At 39.8% G+C, this 21,756-nt stretch overlaps 1 protein-coding gene across 1 annotated transcript; it reads left to right on the top strand.

The window, feature by feature from the left end:
• The first annotated feature begins 777 nt into the window (after positions 1-777).
• On the top strand, positions 778-21,445 carry ankrd52a (ankyrin repeat domain 52a). The gene is made up of 28 exons (XM_085394948.1): positions 778-973; positions 1,597-1,680; positions 1,771-1,849; positions 2,047-2,117; positions 2,323-2,523; positions 2,604-2,691; positions 2,820-2,962; positions 3,128-3,340; positions 3,829-3,907; positions 4,026-4,140; positions 4,317-4,399; positions 4,511-4,628; positions 4,765-4,833; positions 4,950-5,090; positions 6,233-6,295; positions 6,424-6,535; positions 6,714-6,785; positions 6,883-7,084; positions 7,206-7,293; positions 7,438-7,555; positions 8,262-8,481; positions 8,587-8,674; positions 8,753-8,836; positions 9,338-9,483; positions 9,619-9,701; positions 9,877-9,959; positions 10,340-10,431; positions 11,428-21,445. The coding sequence occupies exons 1-28, from the start codon at positions 947-949 to the stop codon at positions 11,697-11,699; spliced, it is 3,234 nt and encodes a 1,077-aa protein (XP_085251074.1). The 5' UTR covers positions 778-946; the 3' UTR covers positions 11,700-21,445.
• The last annotated feature ends 311 nt before the right edge of the window (positions 21,446-21,756 follow it).

Below are 21,756 nucleotides of genomic sequence, written 5' to 3'. Positions count from 1 at the left end.
TCATCTGTGATTTTTCACTTCAGTTTCACTCTCACACATGGAAATGGAGATGTCGTACTTTTTATTGGCTCTTGTTTTACAAAAAGTAGAACTCCCTTTAACTGAAATGGAGATTTGCATGGATATGGCTCTGCAGTGACAGCCAAAAGCCAGTTAGCGGGCAGAACAATATGATGGAATTAATGTTTTAAGTTATAGTGATAGAAAAGGGAATACATGACTAATCAATGCGATAAAGTGTTATTGTATTTAAACTGTAACCACCACAGATGGTGTTTTGGGGGGTTTTCTTCAACCGTTGAATAAAAAATCCCCCAAACCCCCCAAAATAGAACACTTTTACCATCCATAATTCAAAATTTTGGGATAATATCTCAAAATGTCAGGTTATTTATTTATCATAAAGAGTTGGCTACTATTTCAAAATAACTCACAATTGAGAAATTTACTTTAAATTTTGAGTTCTTAAGTCAAAAGTTTGAAATAACCTGAAATTAGTGGAACTTTTTTGTTTTTCAGTGGTTGGATTTTTTTTTCTTTTGTCATGCAGAGCTAAGTCGAAATTTCGACTTACTGAGTAAGTTAACCGAAATTTTAACTTGTAGGTTCCAAGTTTAAAAACATTTTTTTTCGGTGGCAGAATCAAGTTTCCATGCCACAGACGTCACACCGCCGGGCTGTTTTACCGTTCTTTTGCCGCACGGTGTCGCCATTTTATCCGAGGAGACGAAAACAGACCGCCACGCCTGTAGGCGGACCCGCACAGTCGTAGCCAGTATCAGCAGACCAGACACTGGATACAGACAACAACAGTGACAGACCGAGACCGTATTTCTGTTTGCAATCAGCTATGGGTGTAGTCTAAGAAGAGGACACAGTAGCGCACCACAATATACCTCGAAGTTTTATCCTCATGAAGGAGCTCCGTCCTGGCTGAGTTTGGGAGATGGGAGTACTCAATATTGCAGACCAGGTACGCTGGAAGAAAGCGCTCCGAATTTGTGCTGTGGCGCAGTCTATTTGCTGGGAGAGACTCTGCTCTTGTGCGCAACATACTACGTCTTCTCCGCCGAACGGCTTGCTTTCATTATTAGCTCGCGGCGGGTGCATGCATATTTAGCCGGATATTCGCATGGTAATGGTATTATTTGAAAAGATTAGCAATCTTCGTCTTTTAAATGTTAATCTGTGAGGGTTTTTTTGTTTTACTTTTTAATTTTTTTGATGGTGTAGTTTAGGCCCTGGTCTGGGTCAGGGCCAGCTCTGTTGCAGAATTAGCTAACAGAAGCCATTTGGCTAGCTGACGTAAGTAAAAATGGCCTATAGGCCTCAGCCAAAGGCTTGGTGTATCTGCTGGAAGCAAACAAGAAACCCATTCAGTTACACACAGTAAAAATATTCAGTGAAACATTTAATGTCACGGGAGTACATTTAACCTCTCCACTGCGCAGTTGACGGCTTTAACGATGGTTTAACCTCCTCAGATGAGACGTAGATGATGTGTGATGGTCGTATAAGAGTCAGCGCTCCGGCTGCACGTAATTTTTTTGCAACGTTATTTTTTGCGGTAATTTGACTGATGTTCCTGTATTGCAGCCTCCTCTGGTCCAGGCCATCTTCAGTCGCAATGCTGAAGAAGTTCAACTATTATTGCACAAAAAGGAGGATGTCAATGCACTGGTATGAAGCAGATTCAGTTACCATGATCATGATTTTGAAGGACGTTACCCCCAAAAAAATACCTTTTAATTTTTTCCCCCCGCATATCAGGACCAAGAGCGTCGTACGCCACTTCATGCTGCTGCCTGTGTGGGAGACGTCCATATAATGGACCTCCTCATTGAATCAGGTGACTGAATTGCGTCCATCTATCTGTGCATTAAGTATTGGTCACCTCTGTTAGCAAGTAATCCTAACACCTGATCATTGTTCCACAAAAATAAGCTTGCTCATTCTTGGTTCACTCGACCTCTGTATCACCTGAAATATAATTAAAATCTACTATGTAATATAGTATGTAATAGTGTTTCTGTTTCTGTATCACAGGTGCCAGTGTAAATGCTAAAGACCATATATGGTTGACCCCCTTGCACAGGGCAGCTGCTTCCAGGAATGACGTAAGCAATGTATTTCCTTTTTTTCGTTTAAGACTGATGATTTCCCAGTCAGATGACCTCATCATCTAAGTCTTTTATGTATTAATTTACAGAGATTATAATTCTTATTTAGACTTACACACTCATGAACTGCACTAAATTAAATGTGGGAAGCTGCAGATGTGATATGCACCTTAAGCTGTGGTGATTGCTTCCCTCTTCCCAGAGGGCAGTGGGTCTGCTGCTGAGGCGCGGAGCTGACGCAAATGCACGTGACAAGTTCTGGCAGACGCCTCTGCATGTGGCTGCTGCCAACCGTGCCTCGCGCTGCGCAGAGGCCCTGCTGACCCAGCTGAGCAACGTGAACATGGCAGATCGCAGTGGCAGGACTGCCCTGCACCATGCGGCGCAGAGTGGTTTCCAGGAGGTGAGGCTTAAGTGATTTGCTTTGTTTTTGAAGGACATAGTGTTTTCTTTGCAATAAAGTTCCTTCAATTTGTCTTGCAGATGGTTAAGCTGCTGCTGAACAAAGGGTCCAACCTGAGTGCCATCGATAAGAAGGAGAGACAGCCTATCCACTGTGCTGCTTACCTGGGTAAGCAAGTTTTACTTTTCTTGCCAAATAGCACTTACAGGAATGATGACAAGTGCCGGCCTGGGCTTTTAATCTGTTGAAATAAGTAGAACTTGTAATGAATTGTGTCTTTCTTGTATTATCCACAGGGCATCTAGAGGTTGTGAAGTTACTGGTGTCGCGCAGTGCTGACAAGAGCTGCAAGGACAAACAGGGCTACACACCTCTCCATGCTGCTGCTGCAAGTGGTCACATTGAAATTGTAAAGTACCTGCTTAGGATGGGGGCAGATGTGAGTAACTATGCAAGAAATATTTACCTTTAGAAAAGCCAAAGTAGTCTTCCCTCATGTCTGGTTTATAAATTGTGAGCGTCTGAGAGCAGCTCAGGGTGCACTTTATTTATTTTTCAGGCTTTTGGCACATTCTGATGTCGTTTTGTTCTGTTTTATTGTCAGATTGATGAGCCCAATGGCTTTGGAAACACTGCGCTTCATGTGGCTTGCTACATGGGGCAAGAAGCTGTGGCTACAGAGCTGGTGAACCATGGAGCTAATGTTAACCAACCCAACAAGTGTGGCTACACCCCTCTGCACCTGGCTGCCGTCTCCACCAACGGTGCCCTCTGTCTGGAGTTGCTGGTCAACAATGGGGCAGATGTCAACCAGCAGGTAGCTGTTTTGGTTCTTCTTCTTGTTTACTTTATTTCACTGCTTCTGAAAGTAGTGAAACTCCACATTTTTATTTAGGGCAGCTTTTCAAGAGTCAGAGTTGGAATAGTTGTAGATGGGTTGATCAGATTATTCGATCCTTTGGCCATTCTGACAACATATACAAATATTAAGAAAAAAAAGAACCAAACGAAATCCAGGTCCCAAGGTTTCATTTACCATTTATGATTTCTCAGTTTCTAGTTTACAGTGCCTTAATAAGAATATTACTGCACATTTTTGTTGAAGAAAATTATCAAACGAAAATCTATAGGTGCCTTTATCCTAGTGCCAGAGTGCACCGGCCCAGGTTTAAGTCTGGGCTGTCTTCCCTCTTTCTCTCTTGCTCTCTACTTTTCTGTCTATCTTCACTGCTCCACTATCTAAAAAGGCAAAAATGCCCCCCATGCATAAGATCTACCCTGAAATGTGATTGTTACCCCCTGCAGAGCAAAGAAGGGAAGAGCCCCCTGCACATGGCAGCCATTCACGGACGCTTTACACGCTCTCAGATCCTCATCCAAAATGGTAACACAGAGTGTCCGGTCTCATATTTATTTTTATTTTATTATAAGATCATGTCACTGTCTCTTTCTCTTCTGTTAATGGGTCTTTGATTTACTCCCTGTACTCTGATTTCCGTCAGGTGGGGAAATTGATTGTGTGGATAAGTATGGCAATACCCCTCTCCACGTTGCTGCTAAGTACGGCCATGAACTGCTGATCAGCACTCTGATGACCAACGGAGCAGACACGGCCAGGTATCAGACAACTTTAAGTGGTGTTGCTGATGTAGTAATGTTACTGTGAGGTTATAGAAATGGTTTAAAGCATAGCCCAACATGAGGGTGCATTAAAGTTTATGTTTCACGATGTAAGACGCTTGGTTGTAAGTAGATGCATTTGTACCATCGACTGTTTTGTTTCTTCTTTGCAGACGTGGGATCCATGGAATGTTCCCCTTGCACTTAGCTGTGCTGTACGGGTTTTCAGACTGTTGTCGCAAGTTACTCTCCTCAGGTTTGTTTAATAAATGTGTGCACTCTTCTTTACACTAATCCCTTACCATCTGTGTCTGTGTATTACTTTGAGATAGTTGTTACCTCCAGCTGTTTGCTCATTGCCCCACAGGTCAGCTGTATAGTATAGTTTCATCTATGAGTAAAGAGCATGTACTATCAGCTGGGTTTGACATAAACACCCCTGACAACTTTGGGAGGACCTGTCTACACGCTGCTGCCTCTGGAGGGTGAGATGCAGAATCTGGTTTAACACTAAAATATTAAAATGAGCAGAAATGTTGCACATGCATTACATTAAATTGTTTACTTCCATTTCATTTATTCTCATGATCTTTTTTTTTTGTTTGTTTGTTTTTTTTCCAGAAATGTTGAATGTCTGAACTTGCTTTTAAGTAGCGGTACCGACTTGAATAAGAGGGACATAATGGGAAGGTGAGTCCTGCTCATCTTGTTCAGGTGTCATCTGGTTTTAAACAGCATCTGAGTATCATGTCCTGCATACTCAACACAGGTTAGAATTCAAAGTGAGGACTTTTTTCTGTCTGCAGGACACCGTTGCACTATGCGGCTGCTAATGGGAGGTACCAGTGCACTGTGACCCTGGTGAGCGCTGGCGCTGAGGTCAACGAGCCTGACCAGACAGGCTGTACTCCCCTGCACTATTCTGCTGCCTCTCAAGCCTTCAGCAGGTTAGACACTTGTTAATCTCCTTCTCTCTGTTTTCTGTTTGAAAAGACCGAGTCAATACAAGCTACCAAATTCAGCCCAAGTCAAAAAGTCAACTGTTATTTTAGAAAAATGGCTGGCTGATTTTAAAAACTTGTAATATAGATACGTTATTTTGCCTCTCATCCAAAAGCAGGGGTCTCAAACTTAAATGAGCTGTAGGCTACTGCTGGCACTGTCATCTCATGTGAGGGCCACTTTACTAACTACCAAATAAACAAATTGGTACTCTCTTTCTGGCCTTACACATGGCAGCACTTCTGCTATAATTTTGTTCGTATTTAACAAAATAAAAGCACAGGCCGAAGTGTACACGTTAGTTTTTGACTGCTAGTGAAAATTTTTTCTTTACAAATAACTTTTTCACTGGACTAAACACAGCCAATCCCTCAACATGTTTGTACATTCTGCTCATATTACCTTCATATTAAATATTTTTTTTTGCTTTTTAAAGAACTTATTTTAACATTGCACTTAACAACAAACAAATCCTCCCTAACAAAAAAAAGTAACTTCAAGGGCCAAACTGCATTATGTTTTTTCACGTGGGCCACAAGTTTGAGACCCCAGTCCAAGAAGCTTCTTCAGTTCTCAAACATGTGATGGTTGTTTTAGGTATTTGGGTGTTCTAAAACAGCAGCTCACACTTTGATGCAAGGTGTGAGATGGGGTTGAAATGCCTGGGAAGGCATCTCAAAACTGAATCATCAGTGGCTGATAAGTGGTGTCATAATCCACCACCTCTAAACGATGGTTGTTCACAGTGGATGTGGTCCCTCGTTTACTCCTCTTTCAAACCGGCTGTCTTCACGGTCCTGCACCCTTTAAATGCAGGTGTACACTTGTTGAGGTGGATCTGGTATTTTGTGCCATGTGTTTGTGGAAGAATTATTTTGTTTCTCCATGTTAAGGTCTGAGCACTACTCACAGCAGACACTACGTTTTCCTCTGTATCGGATAAACTGTTCTCGCCAGCCTATACAGACAAATATGACTCTATATATGACCCATATGAACCATCAAGTTTGAGAAGTTAAGTTTTAACCACGTCACAGCATAATTTAGGAAAGTTTGACTAAATGGAAGCATTTCTCGTTTGTTTCAGAGTTGATCGTCATTTTTCTGGGAGCCATCAGAATGATGAGGATGAGGCAAAGGAGTCATACTTGTAAGTTCTGGTTTTGTTTTTTTGGGGTTTTTGTTTTTTTTGTCTTTTCATCACCTGACCATAACCGGTTAATTGTAGGCAAATTACATGTCTTCTTTATGTCTTTTTTTTTCTTCTTCTAATAACAGCTGCTTGGAGCATCTTTTGGACAATGGTGCTGATCCATCAATGGTGAATTCAAAGGGTTACAGTGCTGTTCACTATGCAGCTTACCATGGCAACAAACAGAATCTGGAGCTGGTGAGTTTCCTGTTTTGAACTCACCAAATAACTTGGCCCATAGATTAATCAGTCATCTCACACGTTTTGCATCAGGTTGGGGATTAGTTCATGAGGCTAATGACAATTTATGTAACATTTTCTTTTACTAGTTTCTTTCCTAAATTACACAACATCAATTCTTCTGCCTTGCTTTCAGCTCTTGGAGATGTCCTTTAATGCACTAGGAGACATAGAGAGCAGCATTCCAGTCAGTCCACTGCATCTTGCTGTAAGTGTTGCACTCACTTGCAGTCACTTCTGCTCGTCTTCAGCTTCATAATCTTAACTAAATGCAAAATTGTGACTACCTTCCTCCGCTCGTTCAGGCTGATAAGGGCCACTGGCAGGCTTTGCGTGTGCTCACGGAGACAGCAGCATATGTGGACATGCAGGACGCTGCAGGCCGTTCTGTACTCTACTTGGCTGCACAGAAAGGCTACGCACGCTGTGTGGAGGTGCTATTGGCCCAGGGGGCTTCCTGTCTCCTCAATGACAACCGCCTCATGTGGACTCCAATTCATGTTTCAGGTATCTGAGCTGGAAGATTTCTTGATACAGCAATGTTTGTGATTCTTTCCCACAAGTCGATTTTGTGTTTCGTTTTTGTTTTTACCTTGTAATTGTTCTTTTGTATCTTATTACATTCCAGCTGTGAATGGACACTCTGACTGCCTGCGCATGATGATTGATTATGGGGAGGAGGGAGATCTCACTAACATGGCAGACAAATTTGGCCAGTGAGTTGTTTTATATTTTTATTTTTATTTTATTTTTATTTATTTTTTCATTCAGCTTCAAAAAACTTTTAATGCTTAAAGCTAACTTGACGAGTGAACATCCAGTGCTAAAGTGTATTTTTTGTTGCTTTTGTCCCCATCCAGGACCCCTCTGATGCTGGCTGTTCTCGGAGGACACACTGACTGTGTCCACTTCCTGCTAGAGAAGGGTGCCCTGCCAGATGCCAAGGACAAGAGAGGCAGCACAGCTTTGCACAGAGGGGTAGGTCAAAGAAACAACAGTTAACCTAGCATGCATGTCTTTGGACTGTGACAGAAAGCTGGAATACTCCTAAATGCCATCTCTGTTTGAAATATAGTAATTTAAATGTTGCCATTAAACTTGGAAGTTGTTATTAACAAACAAAAACAACATTGTAACTATAAAGCTGGTTTTTAACATGTGCCCCTGTTTGAAAATTCTAATGACAATGACAATGCCAGGTGCATCTTTCTGGTCCTGTTTCAGCTCTTTGATGGATTTTCTCCCTATTTTTTTTTTTTTCTTTTTTCCAGTTGTAAAATTGTCATCAAATGTTTTATAAACTGGACACTACTCAGATGCACAAAGTTTTCACCTGTTAGTCCTATGCAAATGCATGTTGCTGCAAAAATACCCAAATGCATGTTAGATTGTGTTGTCTTTGGCATTTTTTTTTTATTATTTTTTTTAAAGAAAAAACAAAAAACAAAACTTGGTCACGTACAAGCACTGAACTAAAAATGAATGGAAAAAGCAGCCAGTATCCAAACAAAACTTTGAAAGACCTTTGGAAAGCCTGGAGAACTATACTATCGTTCAAGACCACTTTAGAAAAAGTCTGGCTCCTTGGAAGTAAAATGTAAAGGGAAAAAAAAAAAAGTAATATTCTGAATTCAGTTTTTGACATTGAAGTTTAGCTCATTCCCCATTGTTTTTCGTTGCACAGGCTGTGTTGGGTCATGATGAGTGTGTGACAGCCCTGCTGGAGCACAAAGCTTCTGCTTTATGTCGGGACACCAAGGGTAGGACACCGCTGCACTATGCTGCATCCAGAGGCCACACAAAGATCCTGGCCAGTCTGGTGCAGGCCGCCATGGAAACAGACCCACAAGATAAATTGCTGGACAACAAACAATACACCCCATTACACTGGGCTGCTTACAAAGGTTTGCTCAGTTTAATGCCTAATCCCCAAACATTAATGTTACACATAATCACTGTCACATCTGTTGTCTCTAATGTTAAATGTGTGTTTGTGTGTTTGTTCTCAGGGCATGAAGACTGTTTGGAGGTTTTACTTGAATATAAAACATTTATCCATGAAGAGGGAAACCCTTTCACCCCCCTGCACTGTGCTCTGTGAGTATCTTGGTCTGGAAAAACGAATTACCTTTAGATAACATTAACTTTTCATTAACATGGTTTTCTTGCTGATAGGATGAATGGTCACTGCGGTGCTGCAGAAAGACTGCTGGAAACCTCTGGGGTCCACATGATTAACACCAGAGATGCCAAAGGAAGGTGAGGCTGCAGAATGAAAAGTACCTTATCAGGTTTTTAGGAATAAATTTGTTCAATTTAGAAAAAAAAACCAAAAACCTGGGACTTTTAGACTGTGCAAAAGATGACCAATGTGGAGCAATTGTGGTTACCAAATTGTGGTTATTGTTGGGGTTTCCTGCTTGTAGGGGTACCTTACAGTACAAAGCACCTTGAGGCAACTGTTGTTGTGATTTAGTGTGATTTTGGCTATAAACAAAAATATAGGGATAGGATGTGGAGTTAAATGTTACATAGTTTATAAATGGGCAAACATTTTCCCACATTCTCGACTGGGAGATCTTGGTGGAATATCCGAAACAGATCTTTAATAAAGGGGGCATAAAAGACAATTTAAAAAGACGTACAGCAGCCTGGTCCTGTTTGACCGCAAAGAGCTTGACAGGAAAGTTGGCTCGTAAGCACAGACATTTAACAGGGTTTTGTTTGTTTTGGGTTTTTTTTTGTTTCCTGTCTCTATAGGACCCCACTGCATGCTGCTGCATTTGCTGAGGATGTCGCAGGACTTCAGCTTGTGCTTCGTCATGGAGCAGACATCAATGCAGTGGACAAAAGTGGACGCTCTGCTCTGATGGTAGCAGCTGACAAGGGACACAGCGGCACCGTGGGTAAGTACTACAACTGTTACTTATGTGGGATTTAGTTTTTGTTGCAGAATGTGAAACATTTCTATAACAATAAGAAAAAGGCAAATTAGTGCAACAAAAAAAAATAAACAAATTTTGTGTCTTGGTGTTGTCCAGCCATCCTCCTTCACCGGGCCAAGGCTGACCTGACACTGCTGGACGAGAATAGGAACACTGCCCTGCACTTGGCCTGCAGCAAGGTACACGTTAGTTTTTCACAAGATCCTCAGATCACAGGATTCTCTAAGGAATATCTTTCTGTTGACATTTTATTATTATTATTATTATTATTGTTTTTTTTTATTTATTTATTTATTTATTTATTTATTTATTTATTTATTTATTTATTTATTGGTCATTTGTTTTATTCCTCAGGCTCATGAGATGTGCGCCCTGCTGATTTTGGGCGAGATCCACAGTCCCACTCTGATAAATGCCACCAACAGTGCTCTGCAAATGTGAGAACTTGGCAACATTTTAAACCAACAATAGATTTTTTTGTATATGTGGAATTAGACTGACACCCACAACATGCTGCATAGTCCATGTTTTTTCAAACGTGATTTTTTTTTTTCTCCCTTTCAACTGTAAAGTGTTAATATATTACATTTTTCATGCAGGAATCTACTTAATTTAGATTAATTAATTTGTAGAATTTATCCCCTGTATTGTTAAGAAGATATTTTGCCATGTTGCAGTAACAGATGTACAGGAATTTAATTACTATCACTAGGATCTACATCTGAGCATTGGATTTAGGATGGATCTTTTATTGAATATCATGACTTGCATTTATTTATTTATTTATTTTCCCACACACTACCTTGTTTGTCCACAGGCCCCTCCATCTTGCAGCACGCAATGGCCTGGCTACGGTGGTGCAGGCACTGCTGAGTAGAGGAGCCACGGTGCTGGCTGTGGATGAGGAAGGTGAGCAACACCGAAATTGAGATTTTTCAGTTTGTTTCGTTTTTCTATAGATAAGAACACAAAAGGCAGTCCATTTTTAATCAGTTCATTTATTTTGTTAATCTTGTTACTGTTTGAGGGAAGTCATGTTGAAAGCAGATTTTAATAGGTCTGGTAAACAAACATGCATTGGCCACCAAACACTGCTACCATTATATCCAAGTGTTCTTTTTGTTTTTAGCTCTATATTATTACTGAAACTTGTGATCTTTATTAATGGCACATGGGTTAAATATGCAGGCAGTGGAATGATATTAAAGCCATTACTTATTGGATTTTGGCCCTTTATGTGCAGGTAGCCAGCGGTGAAAGAAAAAGATCTATTACCTTAATAACCTAATGTGCAAAATGTCTCTTTCTTCAGATGTAAAACATTTCATTGTGTTCACTAACTAACACAGACTTTGCATACATGTGGCTGTGCAGGTAGTGAGCAGTGGCCTTTCAGTGCTCTGAGGGTCATTGTCCAAAGGCAGCTGCTTTTGCACTGGGTGTGCCTGTGATCTAATTTGTAGAGGGTTTTTTCTGAAGTGCTTATTATTGCTTAGTTACAAAAGCTTCCTTCTTCAGTGCTGGATGACAGTGACAGACAGGATCATTGTAGACGATGTTGATGCAAGTCTCACCCCTTGATTTTGATTGGCCACTGAGATGGAAGCAACAATGTATGAGGCGAGTGTTCAGAAGTTGAGCTATACTGAATATTAAAGTGGTTTACCGATGCCTGTGGACAACAAACCATATACTGGAAGTGAGTCAGTAATAAGAGCTTTAAGAGGGGGAGCTGAGGCAAACTAAGCAATTAGAATTAAGAAAATGTAGTATTTCTCTGAAATTGTACCACTGAGTTACTTTTTAATTGTTTAAATGTTTCATTAGTTAATTATCGGTAGTTCCAATATTGATTAGAAAATCTCTGACACATGATGCTCTAATGTGCATTTTGATGTGGAACAGGACACACCCCAGCTCTGGCCTGTGCTCCCAACAAGGACGTGGCTGACTGCCTGGCTCTGATCCTCTCTACCATGAAGCCTTTCCCCCAGCGGGACCCTTCCTCCTGCTCCTGCTCCTCTCCTACAGTCTCCCCCTCCCCGGGTCTCAACTTGTTGAAGCACTGCGGCATCACTGCCGCCTGCGCCCCGCTGCCCAGCAACGGCCTCCACAACGGCTACGTCAAAGACCGTCACGGTGCACCAGTTGGCCTCGACGGGTGTCTGTCTGAGTGAGGCCACACGGCCCTCTCAGTCAGCTGCTATCACCATCATCACCACCAGGGGGCGACTCCCTTTAAAATGGCCCAGAGGACCAGGAGAGCACCCACCCACATGTCTGTTTTCTGTGTATGTATGTGTTTGTGTGTCTGTGTGTGCGTGAGTGTTTGGTCTTCTCTTGAGGTGCAGTCAAACCTAATATGCAATTAGATCCCATTCCTCCATCTCCTAATAGTGCTTAATATGTAGAGGCACATTGCTCTACAAGGTCACTCAGATAAAGTGTGGCATTCAAAATAAACACTAGCAATCTGGCCATCTCTAAATCATTTAACCCTTTAAAATCATGTTGACATAGTTATATAACCAACATTTAAGAGCATGTCTTTATCCTCGACTGTATTTCGCTTCATATCACTCACTATAAAGAAAGTCATATCATGTTAAATCAGTTGCAGTGACCTTGTAGAGGAACATACAGCCTTCCCAAATTAATGATCAAAGAGTTTCTTTGTTTTTTATGGTAATTACTTTCTTTTTTTTCTTTTTAATTTTGTTTTTAAATTGTCCGTTAGCCTAGATTTTTATGAAGGAACCACACAAGGGAAAAATCTAAATTTAGCTTCAGAGTGCAATGCTTGTGTACTACAGTACAATCTGCAAATTTGGAAAAGGGTCACAAAGATGTTAATTCCATAGTGTACTTTAAATGTACGGCCTAGAATTGTTTGGCATTTTAAGATAATTTGGTAATGCTGCTGAATACATTGGCATGCTCTCCTTCCAAAGGAGAGCCATGCTCGGGTCAGCATCGTAACATCGATCTGTTCTTAATGCTGACTTCCTTTTTTTTTTAAAGATGCTAAATAAGTGTTTGTTAAGCTAGAATGTTTCTAAGCATATAAGTTATGACCAAAGTTGATCAACACTACTATGGCTATAAATTATTTATTTGAGATGAACTGTACTGTATAGAGAAAGACAATAGATCTCGATATACCTCGTCAACTCGTTTAGCAGCTGCTTCATCTTCACCCAGGGTCCGTAGGCCTAATGTTCTCTTTTTGTAGGACTAGAGAACTACTGTAGGATAGTGACTGACTGAGGCCTTGTTTATTCTAGATGAAGGCTTTACTAGTAATATCTGCCAACAACACCTCATCAAAGCATCATATATCTGAGCACATAAGTGAACAAGCCATTTCAATTTATTTCCCATCTCTTTAACAGTGTTTTTAAGGAAAAGATTTTAGAATCTGAATGACCTGATTGTTGAAAAGAGTGATCAATTTTGGGTTTTGGCGCTAATGATGTTTTTGCTCTTTGTGTTTCTGAAGTTGAACCGGCCATCAGCATTGCGGTTTTAACAAGCTCTCTCTAAAGGAGTATTTCTCGGAGCTGATGAACTAGTCTTAAGCATCTAATAGCTTATATGTCAACCGGTAAACGCTGATCAATTAGAACAGATTAAGGAGTATTGTCTGCTATTTTTATTGGGCAGTTTTCAAGCAATATTTTCTTTTGGCCTTCTTTTGTTTGGCGTTATTGAATAGACAATCACTGTCACAAGGGCTTTTGTTTCCCTGGAATGTGTTTTGATTTTTCTTTTTTTCTCGGGGGTTAGTTTTTTGGGTTTTTTTTAATATTTCATGGAAAAATAACCTAAAGACTAAACGAATGGCTCTGTGTGCCGGGCATTTTACTGTCAGTGTCAACACAAATGCACTGGATTGCCTTTATGGCATCTCATGAAATGCCTTTTTGACCCATGCCTTCCGTACGTAACACATCATTTCAGTTGGATTGCTTAATGGCAGAGAATGACGAGCCCTGAGACCAATCATGTCTCCACCAATTTGATTGGAACAGCATTAAACCACAGTATCTAGTGGGAATAAAACTGCCCGGCTTATCTTTGTGTCCCGGCATTATCAAAGACCAGGGAGTTTGAAATCCCTAATAGAATCAAATAGGGCTAAGAGGAAAAAGAGGGATCTTTGCTTAGGCCAATACCTGTTATTTAGATTTCAGGAATAGCAGAAATCCAAATATGTGCTTTTTTTTGTGTTCATTTTTTTTGTCTCTTCACCCCATTTTCTGGTACTAAGCATACTAAAGATGATTGTATCGGACCACTAGAGCTGTTTGTGACTTTTAGATGTTGTACCTATGCTATTTTGTTGTTGTTTTTATTTTTAAAAACCATCGGCTGGTGGTTAAATTACACTGAGTCAGATTGTTTTCATTGGCGCGATAACTTCATATCCACAGGTAATGAAGTGGCACAATTGCACACGTTAGTTGACTGGATGAGAGATGAGGACCTAGGCTAGGCTATGTTGTTAAATACATCTTACAAAAACACTTTCGCATAATTGTATTTAACTTGGTTTTCTAAAACTGACAATAGTACACGTTAGGGCAGTGATTTCTGAGTTCATGATTCATAGTTTGCATTTAATACAACCTCTATAACTGACTGAAATGACGCGAAACTAATTGGTGAACCCCGGCCTTCGTTCTCTTGATTAGTTTATAGTTTTCTCGAGAACCAATATAATATTACTGGGGATAGGTACATACTTTGTTGTAATCTCAGGATCTGTGCTGAAACAACAGGCAGAATTTATTAATCCAATCAGATCTCTGCAGGATTATTATGTCTACACTTTTCTTCTTGATGGGATGTTCCATAATTTAATTCCTTTTTAACCCCAATCCCACAGCACTTAATTAGATAGTCAAGCACGCACTTTAGTACATTCAGGTTCTAAGTGTGCAAAATAGAGCAGATGTAATGTATGTACTTATGTTTACATGCATGTGTAATGCTGCTGAAAACAGGAAAGAAGGGTTGTAAAAAGACAAGCAAAGGCTGCAATGAAATTGTACTCCAACAATGCATTATTTAAAATAGGGAAAAAAAGAAAGAAAAAAAAAAAAAGGTGTATTTTTGGGGACAGTGTCCACTGCCCGCTCACTTGAGTTATCGGTTTCTGGGTGCATGGCCCAGCAGCGTGATATGGTTACATTACCCAGCCTACTGCTGACGATAGACTCTGGTCTAAGTCACTTAAAGTCAGTCCAATGATTTTTAAACACCTCAGGCAGGCTCCTCAAAAACTGCATACTCTTTCTGCCATCAGTAGGTGCTGTCAGGCCAGCCTGTCCAGGCAGGGGTGTCCTTTTTTAAATTTTTTTTTGCTTGCCTCTTGTGATGTCCATATCTGACTAGTAAATGGAGCCATTGCCCCTTGCAACTATACAAGTCGTAACTGAATCCTTTTGTTTTATTACAGTGTTCTTATACATGCTTTTTTTTTTTCCATTATTATTATAATTATTATTTGTGTGTACCAGTAATAACTGAATGATTGTGCACGGAGCTAGATCACGATTTTGATATAGCAACGATTAAACAAATGGAGCATATACAATATATCTGGAGTCAGAAACGGAAAGCAATGAAAGGTCCACTTGTAGCAATAGCGCACGTGCGTGTGTAATAGTGTGCAGCACAAATATTGCACTGCCATCCATTTAGGCCAGTTTAGTAAATCAAAGCATAAATGCCAATGGAAGATTTAAATGCGGGTTAGATGTCATAATCTTTGGTCACAAAAAAAAAGGCCTGATTGCCAAAATGTGTTAAGGGGGGAAACCCCTCTTAGTAAAGCAGCAATGGATTTATGCATTCAAGCAGTTTACAGTCTGACCATCAAATCTGAGCCATGAATTTTCTGACTGAAATGAATGTAGGGTCAGTTTAGAGCAGGACAAATTGCTTTCTCCCGACTTTAAACTGTTGCTCTTCATTTGTCTTGCATAGATATGATTATACAGGTAGCATGTAGTAAAATGATTCTCTGCATATTATACTGTGTGTGTAGTAGTCTTCCTGCATCGAAAGTCTGGATATTTCTTTTGGCATCATCATTGGTGTATAGGCTTACTGTTGTGAAATATCACTTTTCTTTATCTATACATATTGTGTGGAGTGTAGCCTACAAGGTAAACGGAGGACAGGAGTTCAGATGAATTCAACATTCATATTCATCCATTCCATTGAGATTGCCTTACAGTACAGTAAAACAAGAGGGACAAGGTGGTCTTCAGTAGATACGATCACACGTTAAATAGCCTATATTTGACAAAAAAAATGCACCTAAGCTACACCCATTTAGTGCCATAGAAACCTTGATTTGCCTTTAGACATTAATCACATTTACTCAGTCCGTAACATATTCAGACATAGGCAGGAGTATTATAAATTTTGTGTTTGGAGCTGCATGCTTTTCACCAGTTATATTAGTCAAAAGAAAAGCTATAAATATTTGCATGGGATATTCATACTTGAAACCAAGTATTCTGTTTGGAAAAAAAAAAAAAATTGGTGTTGCTAGAAGTCTATTTTATAATTGGACATTTTTTGAAGAATATACTTAGTCCCTTTGGTATTGGCAAAGCAGTCCCTAGGTTTTGTGGTAAATAAGGTGGTTTGTAAAGTGTGTTACAAGGAGAAAAAAACAATTTTTGATGTCCAAAACTGCATGGTATAAATACAGAATAGAATTGATTTGCCTCAATGGATGTCTTGGTTCTTACTTGAAGTAAATTGCAAATTTCAATTCAACCCTCTGATCCACTGTTGAGCCTTTTGCCTTAAAAGCTATAAAAGAAAATGATACCTGGCAGTACCTGTTTAGTTGTCACCTTCAGAGTTATGCTGCTAGGTTGGATTGCTGAAAAAGAAAATTGGCTTCTTTTTTTTTTCTTCCTTCTTTTGTTTGGTCTTACAAAAATCTCTGGGTGTCAAGAAGCACACAAATAAATTGAGGTAGCACATAGCTCAAGGTTTCCATGGTGCAGAGATTGCTCGGAGTGGTTGGGATCTCGCCATATTTTCCACTGTGAATGAATTCAGAGTTCACTCGTAAACAATCAACTTTGGCTTATGTAATATCTAGAGCCAAACGACCGGGGTGGGGGGTGGGGGGAGAGCAGTGGTGTACCTCAGAAATATTCAGACAGAAAAGAAATTCTTGCTTGTACAGCTATGCTAACAAAGAGTTCAGATCTTTCGATCCATTTCGTTGTGAGTTGTGTAATTCTGCTTAAACCAGCCTAAATCAGATGTATCTACGCGGAAGTGTTTGATTAGTGTCAGTAGATGTCTCATGTTTCCTACCTTGTGAAGGGGCAGCCAACTGCACTTTGTACTTTTTATTGGACCTGCAGTTTTACCTCATCAGTGATCTTTTGTGTGACAATGCTGACATTTATCCTCTGTGATTTTGGGGGGGCGGGGCGTTCTTTTTTTTTTTCTTTCTTTCTTTCTTTTTTTTCCTTCCTGATGCCAGTTGTGAAGATTTCTCTTGTAGTGTGAGTGACTTTTCAACATATGCATGTCGAACCTAAACATGCACAAGCCCTTTTATTCTTCTTTTTTTCCTTTTTGAATTGAAAACTGAACTGAAAAGCTTAGTTAACCCTGTTGCGACATGTTTCTCTTCATTACGATCAACCAATGACTCTGTTATCTGACGCAAGTCATGTGGAGCGAAGGGTAGAGTCTAAGTTAAGGTGGGAAATGAAGGTGGCTATAAAACTTTACCTCTGTAAGTCAGAACAATACAAGTTTTACATTATGACTAATGCTCGTTTGACCGCCTTCCCTGCCTGAACACTTGGTCATTAATTTCCCCCACCAATAAGACCTGTGTAATATCGAACACAGTGTTGGCATGGTGCCTTTTATTTGTTACTACCGAAAGGTACGGTCTTCCATTTGTATTTCCCAGAAGCCTTATATTGGGAAAGAGAAATTACACTGAACATACATGACTACAGTAGATGGGCTCATACTCCCACTGAGCATTATTACTTCAATCTAGTGTGATCCAAGTTAAAACAACGAAAACAAACAAAACACTCTAAAGAACTCCTACAGTTTTAGTCTGGATTTCACTATTTGCTCCCTTCGGGAGGCTGAATAACTTGCACAGTACTGATGCGATTTAGGGCACATCAAACATCAGATGGATGAGGATCAATAGTACGAAAGCACAAATCCAAAGAAGGCACCTCGGGGCTCAGCTGGCTCTCTCAACAATAAGAAGCGAAGGAGCCTATAGACCAAATTGAGGCAAAGAAGTGAGGAAAAACATCTAACTCTAGTGCAGGAAACATGAGGTTTGATTGTCAGTAACACATTAACTGTAGAAAGACCATTGCCTGGAATTTCAGAGCTTTCTTCTGATTGTTCTTCTCAACTCTTGGGTATTCGTTGACGGTTAGTAACTTCACAGTGCAGATTGTGAAACGATGCGGTACCTGAATTCAACATCAGACATAGGTAAACTGTTTGTTGTGACTGTGTTGCGATTTGATTGTGGAGATTGTTTTTTTGTCTTTTATTTTTAGGCTAGACTGACTACAAGTAGGGTTGCAGTAGTAGCTGTGTGCAGTGTTAATAACAGTGTGATCATATTATAGGAGTGACGTAACATTTGTTGTCTTACTTCGACATTAAGGCATGGATCATCTTCTCTCAAGCTGACCTCGTTTGAAATGGAAGATAAAAGTGCAATAACCTTTTGTTTATCATTGCTTCCTCAGTTGGGAAAAATATTTAATATGCCCTTTTTTTTGTTAACACCAAAAGTCACTCATCTGTAGCAAATGAAGGATTTCAAGTGGTCCTCTTGTTTGTGATCAGAGAGGTGGCATTTGATTGTGGAGTGTGTGATATTCCATTCTTAAAACTGTGATCGACATACATCTTTAACAGCTGCCTGCTCAGACAAAGGACCCTGCACAAGTTGATAAATTTGAGTAGGAGCATTTTTTCTTCTTCTTTCTTATGGATGGACTTTGATGGTATTGTAGTTTGGACTTCTGGTTTAATAGCCGGTGTAGACATGTTCATTTGCATGTGTAGATGTGTATATGCATCCTTTCTTCCTCCTTGAATGAAATGTTTTCTCAAAAAAAACACAAAAAATATATTTAGACCTGCTGTCGGCGATGTATGCGGATAAATGGAAATATGAAATGCCTTATATTTGTTTTCAATGTTAAGCATTAAGGGTTCTTACGTGTCCCTCCCTTTTCAGTGTGTAGCCTAAAGCTTGTACAGTTAAGAAACTCATGAGATTTATATCTACTGTATAGCCTGTGTGTTTTCAGAATTTGTTACTTGGAGGTCCTGTGATTGTGGTTTTAGAGAAACATTCCCCTTGAAAGTGCCGTTTGTTTTCACCAGCAAAAGATGTGTCTTTGGGGGGAAACATTTATTTACACGAAGGAAAACAAATGTTCGAAACACTTTCCAGTGTTTACCGTCGAACTGAATGACACAACGCATTCGTGCAGTTGAACCAAGGCAGCAATCTTCTGACGGAGCACCTTATCGACATGCTCCTTCTGTGAGCCCATAATAGAAGTAGTCTCTCACCAAGCTTGATTACTCTAAAGCAGAGCCATATCAAAGAATTTGCCCATTAGGAGCCCCCTTGAATGTGCTATTAGGAATAGCTTACTGTAGGAAAGGATGTATACTGCATGTTCTGTGACATTTTAGTAGTGGTTGTCCCTCTTTCTTTTTTGTTTCTCCGTGTTTTTATGTTTAGTCTGCTTCACTGTAGATGTTGCCACCTCATTGCAACTCACGAGCTATTAACAATCCTCTCACAACTGGACTTAAAGCAGGCGTTGATCTGCTGCTGATGCAGCCTTAAGTCATTGCGAGTTTTAAAAAGGAAACGCTAGATTAATGGGTTGCCTGTTTTGTGTTTTTTTTTTTTTTTGTTTTTTTGTTTTTTTTTTTGAGTGGCTTATTATGGGGTAATGACAAAGGAGCTCTTATCGTGAGTGGAAGGACTTTGAATCAGGTCATGTGATGAATTACAATCAAAGAGTTTCACAGTGCACCTTCATAGAAAGTTAAACAAAAAAAAAAAGTTGGCTTGTCCACCCAACATTCCAAAGTTGATTTAATTTTCCACAGTCCTGTCCCTCTGATTGAGAATTTTTATTTTTTTTCTCTTTGCTGGTGAATGAAGTGGGCGTGTGTGTCAACGACAGGGTTCCCTATTTAGCCTAACGCTGATTACCTCATTTACAAATCTGCAAATACACTATTCTACTGTGTGTAAAGGAGTCAATGCCATCACCAGCAGCGCGGTCTCGAGACCTGTGATGACAACAGGACCAATGAAGTTGAAATTAGTCAATTTTGAAATATGACCAGTCTGGGAATATAGGGTTAAGACACGATTCAGACATTTTTTTTTTTCTTCTTCTTTTTTTGTGTAAAGATGAATGAGCCTCTTAAGATTTCTTTAACTAGTACATCACCACAGCTGCTACCCCAGTCAATGCAGGAGCTGTCAGAAAGCTGCAGATACACTTTTGTTTTTTTTAAATAGCCAAGTCAATATTCAAAGTTAAAATCAAACACTTGTTAAAACACAGCTCATCAAACTCCAACTGGACTAGCAGCTGTTGGCACTAGCATGGTTCAGGAAGCCTGGTGTGTCACAATTGTTTAAGTGAACGATTGCGTTAGCGTCACTTGCTGTTTTTTCAGTAGCATTTCTCCTACCTCCTTGTTTTGCAGCCTTGAGTATTGTTCGTCTCTCCACCTGTTCTGACTTACAAAAAAAAAAAAAGTTTATTCACAGTGCGGGAATACAGATTTATCATAAGCAATGGTAGTTATACATAAAGTGTGCTTGGTTGTGCTGTATGTGTACTTGTCTATTTGACGTTTGGAAAAAAAAATATTTATGAGAAGCATTTATACGACAAAATACCACTGGAATGTGAAGCCAGACAACGTTATGATGCAGATTATGATGATAGTCTATCCCCTTTAACATTCAGTGGCGAATGGTCAGAGGAATCATCTTTTTAAGAAAATGAATAACCATTGGCTTTATATTTTAACAGCATTTATTTCTTTGGTTTCCTCTTATACATATACTTTCCCTATCTAGCCCTATGCTATACAATATTTCAACGTTTACAGCTTCCTTTTGGGTCAGCCATTTATTTATTTATTTTCATTATTTTTATTTTTTCTCCCCCCTACAGTTGTAATGATATCACAGGTTGTCACAGGGATGATAGTAAGGTGTATTTGTAAATGTGGATGAGTTTGAGCCCCTCGAGCCGTATGCCTTTGAATCCATCTGTCCACTCTGTACCAAATTCTGCTACACAGGCGTCTTGTTTCCGCACTGCCCCAACATTTTACATCCAGTTTTGACTACAAAGGGGTACGGGACAAAGGTGAAAGGTTTGAGGTTTTTCAGACCAGGCCCCACCATCCCACCACCCTCACACCCACCCAACAGCTCACCCATGCCTACTCTAAAACAGGACCAGCCCAACTCCCCCACCCTTCCCCTCTCACCCACCGTCTCACCTTTAACCTCAAGCCATTCATTTTTCTGTTTTTGTTTTATTTTAATTTTTTTCGACAATGCAATCCTGAAAGCACTTTGCCTTGTTATTCCTTTGTGTGAACATGTGAATGATAATTTGTTACAGAAATGTTAAATATGTAAAAGATCATTCACTGTTTTGGAAAAACCTGCATCTGTCTTTCTGACGTTAAAAGGAAAAAAAAAAAAAAACAATTTAGTGACATTAAACCTGAATCTATTTTATAAAATGTTTGCTGCAGCCAATTGGTCTCGTCATTCAGTATTGTGGCTTAGGGTTGTTTGTGTTCAATAAAGTGCTATTGCTAAATATTTCTTGAGTCTGGAGTTATTTATGTTTTTCGTGTGTTGTGTTTTCTGCAGTGTCTTTCAAACTAGGAACCCAAGAAAAAAAACATATAGCTGAGTAGACAATTTAAACCTTTTAATGTGTGTGTATGTGAGAATCTACTTGAGGCTTGAGGTTTCTCAACTCAAATGAGGAACTGACAAAGCAAAGAACTTGACTGTTTTTACCACCACTGTTAGCTCGCATTTTATAGTAGTATGATGGGAGTGTATTGGACTTTGACCTTTGTGTGTTACTCATAAGGAATTTATATACTTCTTAAAGTGTTTGTTTT

The sequence above is a fragment of the Rhamphochromis longiceps genome, linkage group LG20 (assembly GCF_057381845.1).
Source record: "Rhamphochromis longiceps isolate RC_006_pf linkage group LG20, R_longiceps_female_GT1.1, whole genome shotgun sequence".
Classification (NCBI taxonomy): domain Eukaryota; kingdom Metazoa; phylum Chordata; class Actinopteri; order Cichliformes; family Cichlidae; genus Rhamphochromis; species Rhamphochromis longiceps.
This window is presented reverse-complemented; position numbering and strand designations above follow the sequence as displayed.

Excerpts from the sequence above, each read along its gene's own strand:
- ankrd52a (XM_085394948.1), top strand. The coding sequence starts at position 947 with ATGGGAGTACTCAATATTGCAGACCAG. Across the intron at positions 974-1,596 it reads TACTCAATATTGCAGACCAG|CCTCCTCTGGTCCAGGCCAT; the intron begins GTACGCTGGAAG and ends CCTGTATTGCAG. Across the intron at positions 4,141-4,316 it reads AACGGAGCAGACACGGCCAG|ACGTGGGATCCATGGAATGT; the intron begins GTATCAGACAAC and ends TCTTCTTTGCAG.